Source organism: Grus americana, chromosome 4 (assembly GCF_028858705.1).
Source record: "Grus americana isolate bGruAme1 chromosome 4, bGruAme1.mat, whole genome shotgun sequence".
Classification (NCBI taxonomy): Eukaryota; Metazoa; Chordata; class Aves; order Gruiformes; family Gruidae; genus Grus; species Grus americana.
The window spans coordinates 28552770-28568302 of NC_072855.1; the positions used below are offsets into that span (position 1 = coordinate 28552770).

The 15533-nt window shown below is 40.0% G+C and overlaps 1 protein-coding gene across 11 annotated transcripts in view; it reads left to right on the top strand.

Annotated features, from left to right (window-relative positions):
* ATP10D (ATPase phospholipid transporting 10D (putative)) overlaps nt 1-15533 on the top strand; it is a 49767-nt gene that overhangs the window by 8831 nt on the left and 25403 nt on the right. For all 11 annotated transcript variants that reach the window (XM_054823079.1, XM_054823076.1, XM_054823082.1 and 8 more), the window contains 4 exons: nt 4061-4369; nt 5145-5339; nt 10571-10775; nt 15081-15166. In XM_054823079.1, coding sequence (XP_054679054.1) covers nt 4101-4369; nt 5145-5339; nt 10571-10775; nt 15081-15166 — 755 coding nt within the window. In that variant the 5' untranslated portion in view covers nt 4061-4100. The remainder of the gene's footprint in view (nt 1-4060; nt 4370-5144; nt 5340-10570; nt 10776-15080; nt 15167-15533) is intronic.

Genomic DNA, 15533 nt, shown 5'->3' on the forward strand with positions numbered 1-15533 from the left:
TTAATTGACACACCCTCTATGATTCATGCTAAAGATGGAAGCTTGAAAGAGGATGATAAATTTAACAGAACAAAGAAGAAATCTTGTTAAAACTCTCCATGATAATCCAGCCAATTAAAGCAATCATTTATTTAAAAAGGCCTCTCATTGCATAAGATAGGTTTGTGAAATTACTGATTTGTCACAGCAGAGACAGTTAAAGGAGTGTTGTTTCCTCAAAATGGCCAATCCTTAAGGATGCCATCCAAAACCAAGAAGTGGTTTTTTTTAAAGAACTGAACTGCCAGAATTTGTGATTGCAAAAGAAGAAAGTACCATTTTTTTCAGCCAGTCAGCTTTTTAAATGCTTTAATTTTCAATACTTTGTTTCAGTTCTGACTTATGTAGATGGGTTGGCGTTCATTTGGTTTTTAATAGTCCTATGTGTATCGAAGAGCTCTGAATACTAAAGCACAGACTCCACTTGCAGCAGGTTCTGCAGTCCCTAAATATTTTTAAAGACCTGGCTTCCTTCCAAGCTTTACGCTTGTTCTCAGACTCAGTGCAAATTAATTGAAGCATCTCCTTCACGTGTGTACTGACCAATATTCACATGTCTGACTGTATGGTAGCCATACCTTAAAAGTAGTTCATTGCTGTGAAGAGGCTGCTTCTAGATGTTGGGGTTTCCATCTCCGAAGGAGAGACTAACTGTGACTAAAACAGGATAGTAGTCTCTGTGCAGATGGCAGTCCCTCTGGGGACTGTCCCCTGCACAGTAGGATTAGAGGGAGCAAGGACATGAGGATGTTCTGTGAAAATAAGAGGATGACATATTTTTTGGAAAATCTTCACAATCGCCTTCTCGTTTCTCTGAGAAGTCCCAGACATAGCTGCCTTCCTGTGCAGCACTTGTTTGCCTTTCGTAGTCTAATGGTTCCTGGGACCACGAGGTTTAGCACTGAGGAGAAATTAAAGTCTTTTTCTCAGACTGATTCCCCCCTTGCCTGGGGAAGCACTGCAGAAGGGCCTTGGGAGAACAGTCGTTCACATGGGAACTGCCAGGGGATGCTGAGAGGAGATGCTGTACAGAGGTTTGGGGTTTTTTCTCCTTGTTCATCTTCTCCTTTCACGTGAAGATCAGGGTTTCGAAAGAGAAACATGAGTTTCATGTTGTAAGTCTTCCAAGACATTATAAGAGCCAATAACTGTCCACATCTAGTGATGATAGGACAAAAATGTACCATCTTAATTTGATGAGAGGGAGAGACTAGTTAGACAGTATGGGAAAGCTTTCTAGGCAAATGGTAGTGATGTAATGGACCAGGCTTTTTAGGAAGTTGGCAGAATCTCTTTAAGAAGTCTTCACTGGCAAGTGCTTGAGCCGCAGTGCCCAGGTCACAGAAGGCAAAGGCAGGGACTGGGAGAATGAAGAACCTGCCCACTGTAGGAGAAGATCAGGTTCGAGACCATCTAAGGAACCTGAAGGTGCACAAGTCCATGGGACCTGATGAGATGCATCCACGGGTCCTGAGGGAACTGGTGGATGAAGTTGCTAAACCACTATCCATCATATTTGAGAAGTCCTGGCTATCTGGTAAAGTTCCGACTGACTGGAAAAGGGGAAACATAACCCCCATTTTTAAGAAGGGAAAAAAGGAAGACCCAGGGAACTACAGGCTGGTCAGTCTCACCTCCATGCCTGGCAAGATCATGGAGCAGATCCTCCTGGAGACTATGCTCAGGCACATGGAAAATAAGGAGGTGATTGGTGACAGCCAACATGGCTTCACTAAGGGCAAATCATGCCTGACAAATTTGGTGGCCTTCTATGATGGGATTACAGCATTGGTGGACAAGGGAAGAGCGACAGACGTCATCTACCTGGACTTGTGCAAGGCATTTGACACTGTTCCGCACGACAGCCTTGTCTCTAAATTGGAGAGACATGGATTCGATGGATGGACCACTTGGTGGATAAGGAATTGGCTGGATGGTCACACTCAAAGAGTTGTGGTCAACGGCTCAATGTCCAAGCGGAGAACGGTGACGAGTGGTGTTCCTCAGGGGTCGGTAGTGGGACCGGCACTGTTCCAACATCTTTGTCGGCAACATGGACAGCGGGATCAAGTGCACCCTCAGCAGGTTTGCTGATGGCACCAAGCTGTGTGGTGTGGTCAACACGCTGGAGGGAAGGGATGCCATCCAGAGGGACCTTGACAGGCTGGAGAGGTGGGCCCGTGTGAACCCCATGAAGTTCAACAAGGCCAAGTGCAAGGTCCTGCACGTGGGTCGGCGCAACTACAGGCTGGGCGAGGAATGGATTGAAAGCAGCCCTGAGGAGAAGGACTTGGGGGTATTGATTGACGAGAAGCTCAACATGAGCTGGCAGTGTGCGCTTGCAGCCCAGAAAGCCAACCCTGTCCTGGGCTGCATCAAAAGAGGTGTGACCAGCAGGTCAAGGGAGGTGATCCTGCCCCTCTACTCCACTCTTGAGAGAGCCCACCTGGAGTACTGCGTCCAGCTCTGGGGGCCCCAGTACAGGAGAGACATGGAGCTGTTGGAGCGAGTCCAGAGGAGGGCCACGAAGCTGATCAGAGGGATGGAGCACCTCTCCTATGAGGACAGGCTGAGGGAGTTGGGGTTGTTCAGCCTGGAGGAGAGAAGGCTCTGGGGAGATCTAATTGCAGCCTTCCAGTACCTGAAGGGGCCTACAGGAAAGCTGGTGAGGGACTGTTTATCAGGCAGAGTAGTGACAGAACAAGGGGTAATGGGTTCAAGCTGAAGGAGGGTCGATTTAGATTAGATGTTAGAAAGAAATTCTTTACTGTTAGAGTGGTGAGGCACTGGAACAGGTTGCCCAGAGCGGTTGTGGATGCCCCATCCCTGGAAGTGTTTAAGACCAGGTTGGATGAGGCTTTGGGCAAGGTGGTCTAGTGGAGGGTGTCCCTGCCCGCAGCAGGGGGGTTGGAACTAGATGATCTTTGAGGTCCCTTCCAACCCAAACCATTCTATGATTCTGAGTTGATTGAAGCCAAAATCAGGGTTAGTTTGATGACTGTGTAGGCTAGTCTGTAGTAAAGAGATTTCATTTAGAAAGACCCAGCAACTTTTAGAGGCAGCTTTTGTGGGAGACTTTAGGAAGAGGATTTAGTCAAAAATTTTGCTGTAATGTATTCAGATAGTAAGATACTAGATGGAAGGAAAGTAATCTGCAGCCAGAAGTAGGTGTACCAATGACGTGGGGCTCACACAAGTTGTAGTTTTAAATAAATATAAGATGAGCCATTCTATGGAAGAAGTAGTACAAGAAATGTAACAACTATTAATTGTAAAAACTCCTTGTAAAAAGGAGAAGTTTTGAGCTTCTATTAAAGCATAGTTTGTGTGTGTAAAAGTCCTTTTCTGACTGCATTGGGTGGTTTGATAAAGTGAGTATCACCTATACCTATGAGCTTCTACTGAGTAGGTTGCTAGAGTTTAGCTAAGGTAAACAGAGGAGAAGCATTGGCTTCATCCTTTATCAGCTGGTAAAAATTCTTAAATCTGTTTCTAATTCAATAGGAAGAGGGTTTTTTGTTCGTGATAGCTGCTTAGTGCCTTTCACTGGCAATTCCTCACTTTGGGTCTATGGCTACACTCAGATGCCTATTGCTATATTGTTGACTTCTGACTTTAACCATCAGCAAGGACCATAGTGTCTGAGATAAGATTCCTTTCAAAATGCTGTTCTCTACAGAATTAGCAGCTTGTCTGCTTTTTCACCATACTACAGCACGAGAAACTGATGGGTCGGCTGCTTACATGAGCTTACATGCTTACAAAAATATTGTACATTTTGAAGAGAGTAATCAAACTCTAGGATGCTGAAACGGTGGATGAAATTCAGATAAATTCAACCATTGAAGCAGAGTTTCCTGACCTCACATAACCTATCAACTGTCTGGGTTGTTTTTATTAAATCAAAATATGGAAATGACTTTTTTCCCTAGCCTTATTCAAAACTGTAACTGTGACTTTTTAGTTGAAAAGCCATTACAGAATTATTACTTAACTTACTGTATTTTTAACATGTTTCTAGACAGGGGATACTCCTTGGATTATAAAGTGTTTCAGGTGCAATGGCTGATCCTGTCCACTGGGCCCGATACCATTGGCAGCGACTGATATCTACAGAGGGCAGAGAAAGTAGCAGCAGCAGCAATTCAAGTAACAGGTGCTATCAATCATCAAAACCTACTGGCAAACATAGGATAGTGATACCCTGTTTGGGACATTTTAAGGAAGAGTATGAAAAAGTATCAAAACTGTATATGAACAACAAAATACGGACTACTAAGTATACTTTGTTGAATTTTTTACCACGGAATTTATTTGAACAATTTCACAGGTAATGAACTCGTTTTGATTGTGGTCATTCTTCTGAAGTGGAATACTTTTATTTAAATGTGTATATTACTATATAGTTGGGTATTCAAAAACTATTCTTCCTCCCGACCTGCCTATCACTTCTGAAAAGATTTGTGTTATTTGGCCAGAGTTTCTTGAGTATTATCAGTGCTGAGCTACTCCTTTTCTCCATAGTTTATGTAATTTCTACTTATTACATTCTTCAGATTGTTGAAATGTTTCTTACTCTTGGAGCACTGCCACACAACAATCTGCAATAGGATTTTCAGCTCACTTCCTGCAAAAGTATTTCTCCCCTTCCCTCATGTTTTTCTCTGTTGCCAATTTTTTTCATCCTCCTTCTGCTTGGAGAACTGCCGATTTGTAAAGTTATGCAGAGAGGTTGTAGGATTGCTTCCTTTTAAAAACATGTCATCTCCCCCAGGAGATGATAAAATTAAGTTTAAAAGATCTGAAAATTTGAGAGAGTGCAAGTTCACCAGAGCCTCACTAGAAGACATATGCCTGGAGGAGAGGTTTGAAAATACAAGAAAATTCTTGGCCTCTGCATTTTCTGATTCTGATGTATATTAAGTAACTGTGCAGCTAAGTAATCTATTGACTGGAGAGTGTAAACAGAGTTCTGGATACTTAGTTTTTAAATTGCAGTTGGAGTGAAGAAAAGATAAATTACTGCTAACTTAGGTGTCTATATAGCATGGAGTGGGGGACTGTCTGCTAGCACAGCTAACTCCTATGTTTTCTCTTTGTTTCAGAGTTGCCAATTTGTATTTCCTATTTCTAGTTGTCCTAAATTGGGTTCCTCTGGTGGAAGCCTTCCAAAAAGAAATTACAATGCTACCTCTAATAGCGGTTCTGACAATTATTGCAGTGAAAGATGGTCTGGAGGATTACTCGAGGTACAAAATGGATAAACAGATAAACAACTTACTAACCAAAGTGTATAGCAGGTAAGAGACAACATTCTTTCTGGGTTTTTTTATTATTTGATTATGAGTATATTTGGTTTACTTTCTGGATACTCATAGAATCATAAAATAATTTCAGTTGGAAAGGGTCTCTGGAGGTCATTTAGTCCAATCCCCTGCTCAAAGCAGGTCTAGTTAGATCAGGTTGCTAAGGGGATAGTCTAGTTGAGCCTTGATCACCAGTTTTGCTAAATGGTGTAAACTAGTATAAAATTTGCTGAAAAAAAATATGCTTTGGTTGAGGCAAGAGTGTTCATGCATGAGTTTGTACTGTATTAACCAAGGTAGTTTGACTAATTAAGCATTATTGTACATAGAATTTGTTTTGAAAAGGGTATTTTTAATTCCTCTAAAATTGCTGTAAGCATCATGGAAATTCAAGGGTTGTTAATTTATCACTATATTGGTAAAGCTCATGAATGGTATTGGGATGTACTCATAATATAATAACATTTCCCCAAACAGAATGAGATCATTTTCTATTTGAGTGCATCACATAGTTTGGTACAAATGTTAGCATCTGTTCCACAGTGCAGGACTGCAATATTATGGACTGTAAGTGCGGGTCAGGAGTGGAGCGTGCTAGTGGTGAGAGGTTTGCTGGCAGGCAGTTATTATGCATGGATAATAAAAAGACTGGAACGCAAACTGATTGTATTCTGAATTAATTGGCAAACAATTTCTTTTAATGCACATCAGTGCTGCCCACGTAATTGTTTTTCTTTTATACCTGTCATAAAAAGATATTATGAGACTCATTCAAAGCCCGTAAAATAGAAAGATAAAGGAAGTATAGTGGACCTTTTTTCTTTCTTGCATGCTCTGTGGTCATGCAGGGAAACAAGTATTTTGAAAAATATCACTTTTCATGTGTTGTATCACAAATAGCACCTGTAGGAGAGGATTGATTGGCAGTTAGGCACTTCAGTGAAAAGAGGGAGCTTTAAATGTGGTTTGGCACTACAGCAGCTACTTTATGTTACTGCTCAGACCTTATTGAATTTGATAAAGACACATGTTTTCCTAGTGAAGGCAATAAACTACAAATAAACTTTCTAAAATCTTAATGTGCTAGCTGGTTATGCCAAACCCTAAACGCTGTACTGTAGACATGACCATAATCAGCCCATGCAGCAAGTTTGCTATCTGGCACTACATAACCATTAAATATATTGTGATATTACTCAGAAGATGGCGTCTCCAGCTTTCTGGCATTTGCCATGCTCTATTGGTATTTTAAGAGCTAGTTCATAACCATAGAAAAAGTCTGGGCTATCATTTTATGGTATCAAAGGAAAAAAACCTGGCTTTTTGTTCTGCAAACGTGAATATAAATATAGTAGCTTTCCCAGAAACATTTTATTCAATCTATAAAAATTTGAGATTGAAACAAGTAAGTAATTGGTCTGTTAGGGAAGAGGAACGTTTTCTTTCCATGTCTGCAGAGAGAGCTTAAGGGAGAAGCTGGATTATTTCTGCTATAAATTGTCATGTACTCTGAAAGAATTCATTGCCAGAAAGCTGAAGCATTCAGCATCCATATTCCTGAAAACTCTGTGTTACTTGCAATCTCATACCAATGTCAATGAAGCAGAATTAATTTCTGACCTTCTTTTCTGGCTAGATTAATTCCCTGTCATCAAAAAAGTGTAATAATCAGTGGCCATATTACTTATCTGTAAAAATTCCTTCTTATGCCTATAAGTATTTAATTTCTGTAATTTTTTTTCTCCTTGTTTTCTTTATCATGAATTATTTTATACAGTATAATTTGGTTTTAAAAATAAGCTTGGAGACATGGTTCAGGAGAGTTAAACCTTATTGGTACAAAAATGATTGTTCACTGTGTGTGAGCTGATTTATCTTAAACTTCCATTAGTCTCACATTAGGAATCAGAATTTCTTGTTTAACAAGAATCCTTTAGAAATTGTAATGACTCTTCCAGTGCAAGCATCATTGTCGTGGTTTAACCCCAGCTGGTAATCAAGCACCACGCAGCTACTCACTTGCCCCCCGCAAAGGGATGGCGAGGAGGATGAAAAAAACCTCATGGGTTGAGATAAAGACAGTTTAATAAGATAACAAAGGAAGATAATATTAATAACAATAATACAAGTGATGCACAAATGCAATTGCTCACCACACGCGAAAGGAAAATAAACCAATCCTATGCCTAGTCTGTTTCCAGGCAGTGATCCCACCTCCTGGCTAGCTTCCCCAGTCATATACGGAGCATGATGTTATATGGTGTGGAATATCCCTTTGGGCAGTCTGGGTCAGCTGGCCTGGCTGTGTTCTCCCAGCTTCTTGTGCACCCGGCACAAGCTGAAAAGTCCCTGACACAATAGCTACCCAGCAACAACTAAAAACATCAGTGTGTTATCAATATTATTCTCATACTAAATCCAAAACACAGCACTATACTGGCTACTAGAAAGAAAAATTAACTTTTATCTCAGCTGAAACCAGGACATTCATATACTTTCAGTCCCATGTTTATTAAATAGGTAGTTATTTAAAAGAGAAGTATTTGCCATCTCCTGAGGGCTAATCTCAACACTGACAGCACAGAGAAATAGTTTTCTGTAGTTTTCGGTGAAATACATGGTAGTTAGAAAAAATACAACGATGTGAGAGTACCAGTGTTTTTCTTCTTTTTTGATCTCTAGTAAATAAGGACTTCAAGGATAAATCATATCACAGAATCACAGATTGGTAGGGGTTGAAAGGGACCTCTGGAGATCATCTAGTCCAACCCCCTGCTAAAGCAGGATCACCTAGAGCAGGTTGCATGGGATCGCATCCAGGCGGGTTTTGAACATCTCCAGAGAAGGAGACTCCACAACCTCTCTGGGCAACCCTAAAGGGTTGCTTTGTCACAAAATCTTTAATTTCCAAATATTTCTGTGGTTTTGCAAATTCCAATTCAGTTTGAAAAATTCCTGTATAATTCAGTGGCAGAAATTGACAACTTTTTACCTGATAGTTTTATCTTACTACATTAGTGATGCCATTGCTTTCTTTGTTTATGAGGTTATTTTGCCTTCCTTACCTTTCTGTTTCCATCCTTTCTTTAACTCTTCTAGAGACAACCTGGCTGTGGAAGTAATTTTCTCCCACCGCCCTCCTGGGTTCTCAAATCCTTTCCATCCTGTTTGGAGGGTGAGGTAAAAGGGTGCTGTTGTGGAGCAACCAGGGCATTCTGCTCCAGTTGGTGTTGTACCCTAATTGGACTCACTTGGCCTTCATAGCAGGGTAAATTGGCCTACGCAAAAAGCTATGTTGATGTAGTTTTCAGTACCTGAGGGGTAGTTCTAAAAAAAAAAAAAAACACAAGTTTTCAGCTCACTCGGTCTCCTGAATAGATTTACTTTGTCAGCACATTTGCAGCTGTCAAAGCTTCAGTAACTGAGAGTCACATCCTGTTTCAGCAAATCTTCCTTCCCTTTCCCTGTTTACTGCTATTATTAGATTGTTTTGTTTATTTACTTTTGAAATTTTTCCTTCAACTCTCTTATTTTTTTCCCTCTCTATTTTCAAGGAAATGTACTAGTATGAAAAGCTAATTCCTGCAGTGTTGTTTGAATCCATCTATTTTGTGATAGTCGTGGCTGTAGCTTTAAGTTTTACATGCTTTCCGTTATGCCAGTTTTCCATCTGTGTAGAATACTAGGGATGAGCATCTTAAGAGAAAACAGATGTTGCTTATATTGGTTTAATTTTATGTCAGCTTTTGCTTCCTGTTTTTGCTTTGTTTGCACTGTGAAAGCAGTACAGCCACCTCTGCCTTATCTTCACTGGAGAAATTGTCATCAGTACGCTGATTAATTGCGTAGGCTTTGTGCCTTCATTTTGTAGACAAGCATTTTCAAAAGGGGACTGTCAGATAATGCAGGTCTGAAAGGTGTCAGTGCAAAGCTTGATACAGGGAATATTTTTCTGATATTTTCTTTGTCATTAGAAGAGTCCGTTTCTATTTCACTATTTATCAGAAGCATTTTACGTAGCACTTTGATTAAAGCTAGTAGATGAGTGCCAGCCTACACGCAATGGCCACGTTGCAAAGCTTCTTAGCGTATGTCTGCACTGTAGAAGCTAGGTGTGCTTCCAAATCTCTGGTGCGAGTGTGCTTCTTGGCCAGCTTAGAATGAGACGCAGGGAAGGAAGCACAGCATGGAAGACAGCCCTAGCACAGCCAGGGCTATACCCCAAATCTGGGTGGCTGAGAAACGAAGACTGTGGAGAGTACATGCTCCTCTCTTTAAACATAGCTCTAGGGTTAGTCTGTGCAAGGCAGAAAAGCCAGGCAGTCACTGAGGACAGTAATGGTTTGTACAGAAACATACCGCATCCAGACCTGCGCAGTGTTTATAACACCAACTGTGTGTTTCAACACCCATATTGCAGTAGCCTACTACTGTGTGGCTCCAGCTAGCTCATCAAGCGCTCCTTGTTGCTTGTTACCTTGCATCCTGTTCACCACTCTGTACCTGATTGTGTTTGCAATAAACTGCGCTGATTACATAAAAGGAAGGTTCTTCGTCTCAGCTGCGGGCAGAATAGCAGCTATAAATGGAAGATTGAAAACAGTTCAAAATTACATACATCATGCCTGGATATTTCATATTAATAAAGAATTTCAATTTAATGCTGATGGACCTGAATGTTTATTGACTTCCCTGAGTATTATATAGTCCTGGTACATTATGTTCAAAATTAATAGAAAAGGTATTTTTAAAGCCTGTAAATACAAGTATTTATATTCAGAGCATCAGTGAAGTGGCTGTTGAATATTCTTTGCTTACTGGTAGAGAGTAATTTTTGAAAGGCCCAATCGGAAGGGAAAAAGATTTGCTGTTCTTGGTTGCATAATTGCAAGAAAAATGGTGAACGGAAGAGAAATCCTGAAAACACTGTTTGCTTTCTTGGAATAATGAAAATACAGGGAAGCAAGTGGGCTGAATTTTAAATAGAGCTAAAATAATTCTGGGAGGGTGCCTGGAATGTAAGTCCCAGAAAAATAGGGCTTGGACCCTAGAGCTGATTCTTTGTAATTATACTCATATTGAGCTAATAGACTATCCATCAAAGTTTTTTTTAATGACTTGGAAATACAAATTAACTGTTAGAGTAATTTTCTAGTTACAGTGTGTTTCTTTGAGCTTTCAGTTTATGCATTTGTGAAAAATTACTGGTTCTGTATGTATTTCAGGAAGGAGAAGAAATACATAGATGAATGCTGGAAAAATGTCAATGTTGGGGACTTCATCCGCCTCTCACGTAATGAAATCATTCCTGCTGACATGGTGCTGTTATATTCTAGTGACCTGGATGGGATCTGTTACATTGAAACAGCAGGCCTTGATGGAGAAACCAATCTAAAGCAGAGGCAGGTGGTGAGAGGATATTCAGAGCAGGTGATAATTGTGCATTTCTAGTGGTGTAAGAAAGATGACATGACAGGTAGCTAACTTAAAAAACCCAAACAATCTAGCTCTCTAGGTTGCCTAATTCTTGATGGCTCAGCAATCCCCATCTGAAAACAAAATAACTAGGTAACATAGTTCTAATCTGTTGCTTGAGTGATTTTTGAACAAATCTTTGTGTGCTCACTTAACCCAGAGAAGGAGATCTATTCTATTTCAGGTAATGCAAGCCAGTAAAAGTAACTATTCAGGTAAATGTCAAGAAGTCATTTATGGTATGTATCATGTCATGGGTGCGAAATGGGGTTTTGTTTAGAAGAGAGTTCTGTGCTGTATAAAGACCTAGAGAGAGGAACAGGTATTATCTTCTCTCTTTCACTGTTTTTTCATATTGCAAATGTATTTTTAGCTTCAATTCTGGTCCTTCAAGGATTTATAAAACCTTTGTAACTCTTAGAATTTTTCTACTACAAGCCTACTGTGAACAACGTTAGGTCACCTTGCCTTTCAAGACTGAGCATGACTGGGTCTCAGAGGGCTTGTACGTATCAAGTAATGGTGGGAAATCAGTTGATCTATGCTTTTCAACCATGGAAGCCACATGGTTAAGGCTTTATAGGTAATTTATAAAGGCCTTTTCAGATACTGAGGAGATGACTGCCATTGTTTTAATACCAGACAAATAAACTTTATTTAGTATTATATCTAGCAGACAGAATGCTGGAGGCTGGTACAGAGGTGATGCTATCAAAAGAACAAAGAATCCTGGCATTTCTGCAGTCTTCAGCGCTGCTGGTACTGAATTCTGCTGCTGAAACACCATGCTGAAAACAACAGCAGGGAGGCTCGGTGCTGTCCATGAGAACAGACTGTTTAGTCCTCTGGAGATAAAATTACCTGAACTGCCTCTGAATTGTCAGCAGGGGTGAGGAAGGGAGGAGTACCACCTTGTCGTGCATTAAGACTTCTCTGTTACTTAGAGAGTATGGTAATACCAAAGGCATGATGTGATATCCATGAACAAAGCTGTTTCTTATCCCCTTACAGTGACATGCATTCTTTTTTTTCTTTTTTTCTTTCTTGACTTAATCTTAAAACAATAAGGCAGAAAGGACTGCTTGATCTTTCTGTATATACACATCGTTACACAAGGCAAAATTCAAATGATTCTGCAGACTTACATCATTCTGAGGTGGCCCTGATCTTATACCAGCTCCTGCTACCAACATCTGATTTTAGTCTCACTCAAGAAAGAGACTTTTCTCTCTTTCCAGAAAACTTGCACCAAAATGCTAGGAAGAGTCATACTGTCCAAAAAAAGTGATAATGCCTTCACCATTCAAGACTGTTTATTTTTATCCTCAAATACAAAAAAAAAGCACCCAAAAAACCCCCTCCAAATGTAGTCATTGTAGGGTGGTCCTGTCAGGACTGCATGGTTTCTGAATGTAGAGCCATGGACACCTTCACAGACCTGAGTTTCAGCCATGGGCTTTGTCCATATAAACTCAGGCTCAACAAGACACTGGCCATGCTGTGTAAGAGGCTCACTGCCTGACCTCTCCATTTCTTAAGCTCAGAAGAATGGGATTAAGCTATGTCAAATTAAAGAACATCTGAAGACAAGGACTAAAAAGACTGAACCTATTTGCAAGGGTGTTATGTCCTGCTTCTTTGTGACTGGGCAAATAGAAACACAATGAAAAAGGTTATCAGTGGGGCACCTGTTCTTGCACTTGGGATTCTGTTAAGAGAAGGCAAGGCAAAATTAAAGCATGAAACAAGCTGAAACTCTCATAGCCGAATTTATTTTTTGGCAACTTAGAATAGCTTTTTTTTTTTTTTTTTTTTTTAATGCTTGAAGGACAGCAGGAAAGAAATTGGGAAAGTAACTCGAGGCTTCTTAGGTAACCGCAGGTAACAAGGCACAGAACTCAGTGTCTCCAACCATCTTGGCATTCACGGAGAAATACACAAAACAGCTGAGGACCTGCTCCCTGAGGATAACGAACTATTTAGTGAACAAACTGACATTGCTCTGCTGCTTTCAAGATACTCAAATGTTGCCTCCCATTAAGAAGGGATTAATCTCCTTTCCTTTCCATACCTCATATAGTTAGCTGAACCAAGCACAGGTTCACTTGGGTGGAGAAGCTAATATGCCATTAGCACTTAGTCAGTGTGAGCAGTGAATGTTTCCTATTACATTCTAAGAGGGGCCACAGGACTGCACTGCTCAGTTCCTTCTCAGCTTATGTGGTCAATGACTGAATCCAGTCCTAGCTGCAGCATCCTCAAACCTAGTGGAGAGGAAAGTGATGTCCTTTTCTTCCAGGCAGCCTCTTCTGCCTTGGCCATGCACCCACTCCATTCCTGTACCATGTTACCAAACCATGGTTTGTCAGGAAAAGCACAGCCAAAGCAGCAGGCATGGCCTTGGGAAGCTGCCTCTCTCCCCATTCCAGTTAGAGAGGCTGATGCAGGGCCTATTGCTCCTAGCTTCCTTACTTAGTTCCCATCTTCATTGTCCCCTTTCTTTAGGGACCTTTACACAGAATCTAAGTAATTTTAATTCTGCCATAGAAAATCTTCTCTTTTATGCCAGGAAACACAGGAAAGCATCTCAAGAAATAAAGTGCAAAATGTTCTACTGTCAATATTTGCTGTGTCAAAGTTAAGATTATAATGAAGAAATATAGACCATAAACTTATAGTCCAGGAAGATCTGAGTGTCCATATCAAGATACTTGTTTTTGGACATAGTTTTTGTCATCTCTGTTTTATACTGGCAGAGTGTAGACATAACTTTGTGCCCACTGTAGGTTACACCCCGAGTTTCTGTGGTTTCTATTTCAAGGTATATTGCAAGAAGCTCCTACTAACACCTTCAGTGCTGTTACAAATTGTTTGACCAAGTCAAACAGTTTAGTTGTCCATCAAAAATAAGATGCATTCACCAGAAATACATATCTGGAGACAGTTTCTAGGCTGTAGAAGAAAAGAATCAACTGCCTTGGCTATTTTACTTCATTTTGGGGGTAGTTCTTATTTTCTTTGTGCTTTTTTTTGTGTAATCATTGTACAAAGGGAAATGCTTAAAAAGCATGAATCAATTATACTGTCTGACATTTTACAGAAATGTTGTACTTCCTGTACAAATAAACATGAGAAAGGTCAGTGGAGAGAGAGGTCTTTTAGAGTTAATTAAATTCACAAAGAGACTGAAGGTATCTGTCTGTCCAAGGCTGCGTTTGTATTGACTTCAGGTTAATACACTGCAACAAATCAATACAGCAAAACATAGCAAAAATTTTTTTTTAATCAAGCCAATACTTGTTAATAATATTAGGTCTTCTGAGTTTCAAATTCTACACAGGATTGCGATTTAACCTGACAGTTGCTATTCTGACAGTGTGAAGTCACTCAGTTGTGGAGTGCAGCCTCCTCAGAGACCTGTAATTCAATTACACTTATGAATTACAGATTTATCCTTGGAGTTTGAAACCTTAAATTGGTCTTTTTTTTTTTTTTCTAAAGAGCAGAAGAAATGACTTTCCAGAGAGTTAGTGGAAGGTACTTAGGTTGGAAATGGCTCTGTTATACTAGAGGCATACTCATATGCCATTAATTGAAATTACATTGCAAGTGTAATTGCAGGTAGTTCCAAAGATAAGGCCTTTTGGTTTTTCTCTTCTTGTCAGGTTTCATTTTTTATTAATAAAGGATATTTGTTTTGCTTGGCTTTTCACTGAAGAGCTCACCTGCTCTTTATTCACGACACATACTTCTAGTCTTTCATAACAGCCCTTTCGTCAGTACTAGTAAGGCTCAAACTTCATTAAAAATTTCTACCTGCTTGCTTTGCATTAGCACAGATAGCGTCCTGGTCAAGGTGTTGGAAACAATGGCTGTTTGGAAGAAATTCTGCTTGCAGAGAAGACAGTGCCTTTTTTTCCATATCACAAAAAAACCCCTATGGGAAATCTCTGCTTTTCAGATTTTCTTATTGCATTTTTTTTCTTCAGCATCACTATTCTACCCATTTTCTCTTCTCCAGTGTTCTCAAAATATCAGCAATTCAACTAATACTTGCCAGAGTTTGATATTTACTAGGAAGTCCTTCCATGCTGTGTAAGTCTGATTTACGCTGGGTAGCAGATCATCACCACCACCAGCAACTTACAGTTTTGAAGCTAAATTGTTAGATAGTAATATTTAAACCTATGAATTTATGTTGGTTTTAAGTTCCATCACATTTTATCTGAGTTCTCTGTTTTTTCTTCCCTATGGCTTTAGGTCTCTGAAATTGATCCAGAAAAATTTTCCAGTAGAATAGAGTGTGAAAGTCCTAACGACGACCTCAGTTGCTTCCGAGGCTTTGTGTAAGTAGGTTTGGTGGCTCTTTATTGTAATTCGTTTTGGTGCTTTTACTAATTTTGAGAGAGCTTGTAATGTTTGCTTTAAAAAATAATACGTATAGAAGTCAGTTTGCATCACTACATTTCTGAGTGCAGCCCAACAGAGAGAGCTGCAGAAGGCCTTTCTGAGTAGTGGATTGTGAACTGGGAAAGCCAGCTAATGCTTTTTATTTTGTATTGAATACTTTCAACATCTTAGTTCAGGCTGTTTTGCAGTTGTGTATTCCATATTTGAAATAGCTGTTTTAAATCTGCTCTTAATAATATGTGATATCTACAGTATTTGGTGTGGACTATAGCCTAATTGGATAAGCTGCATTGCTCAGAATTG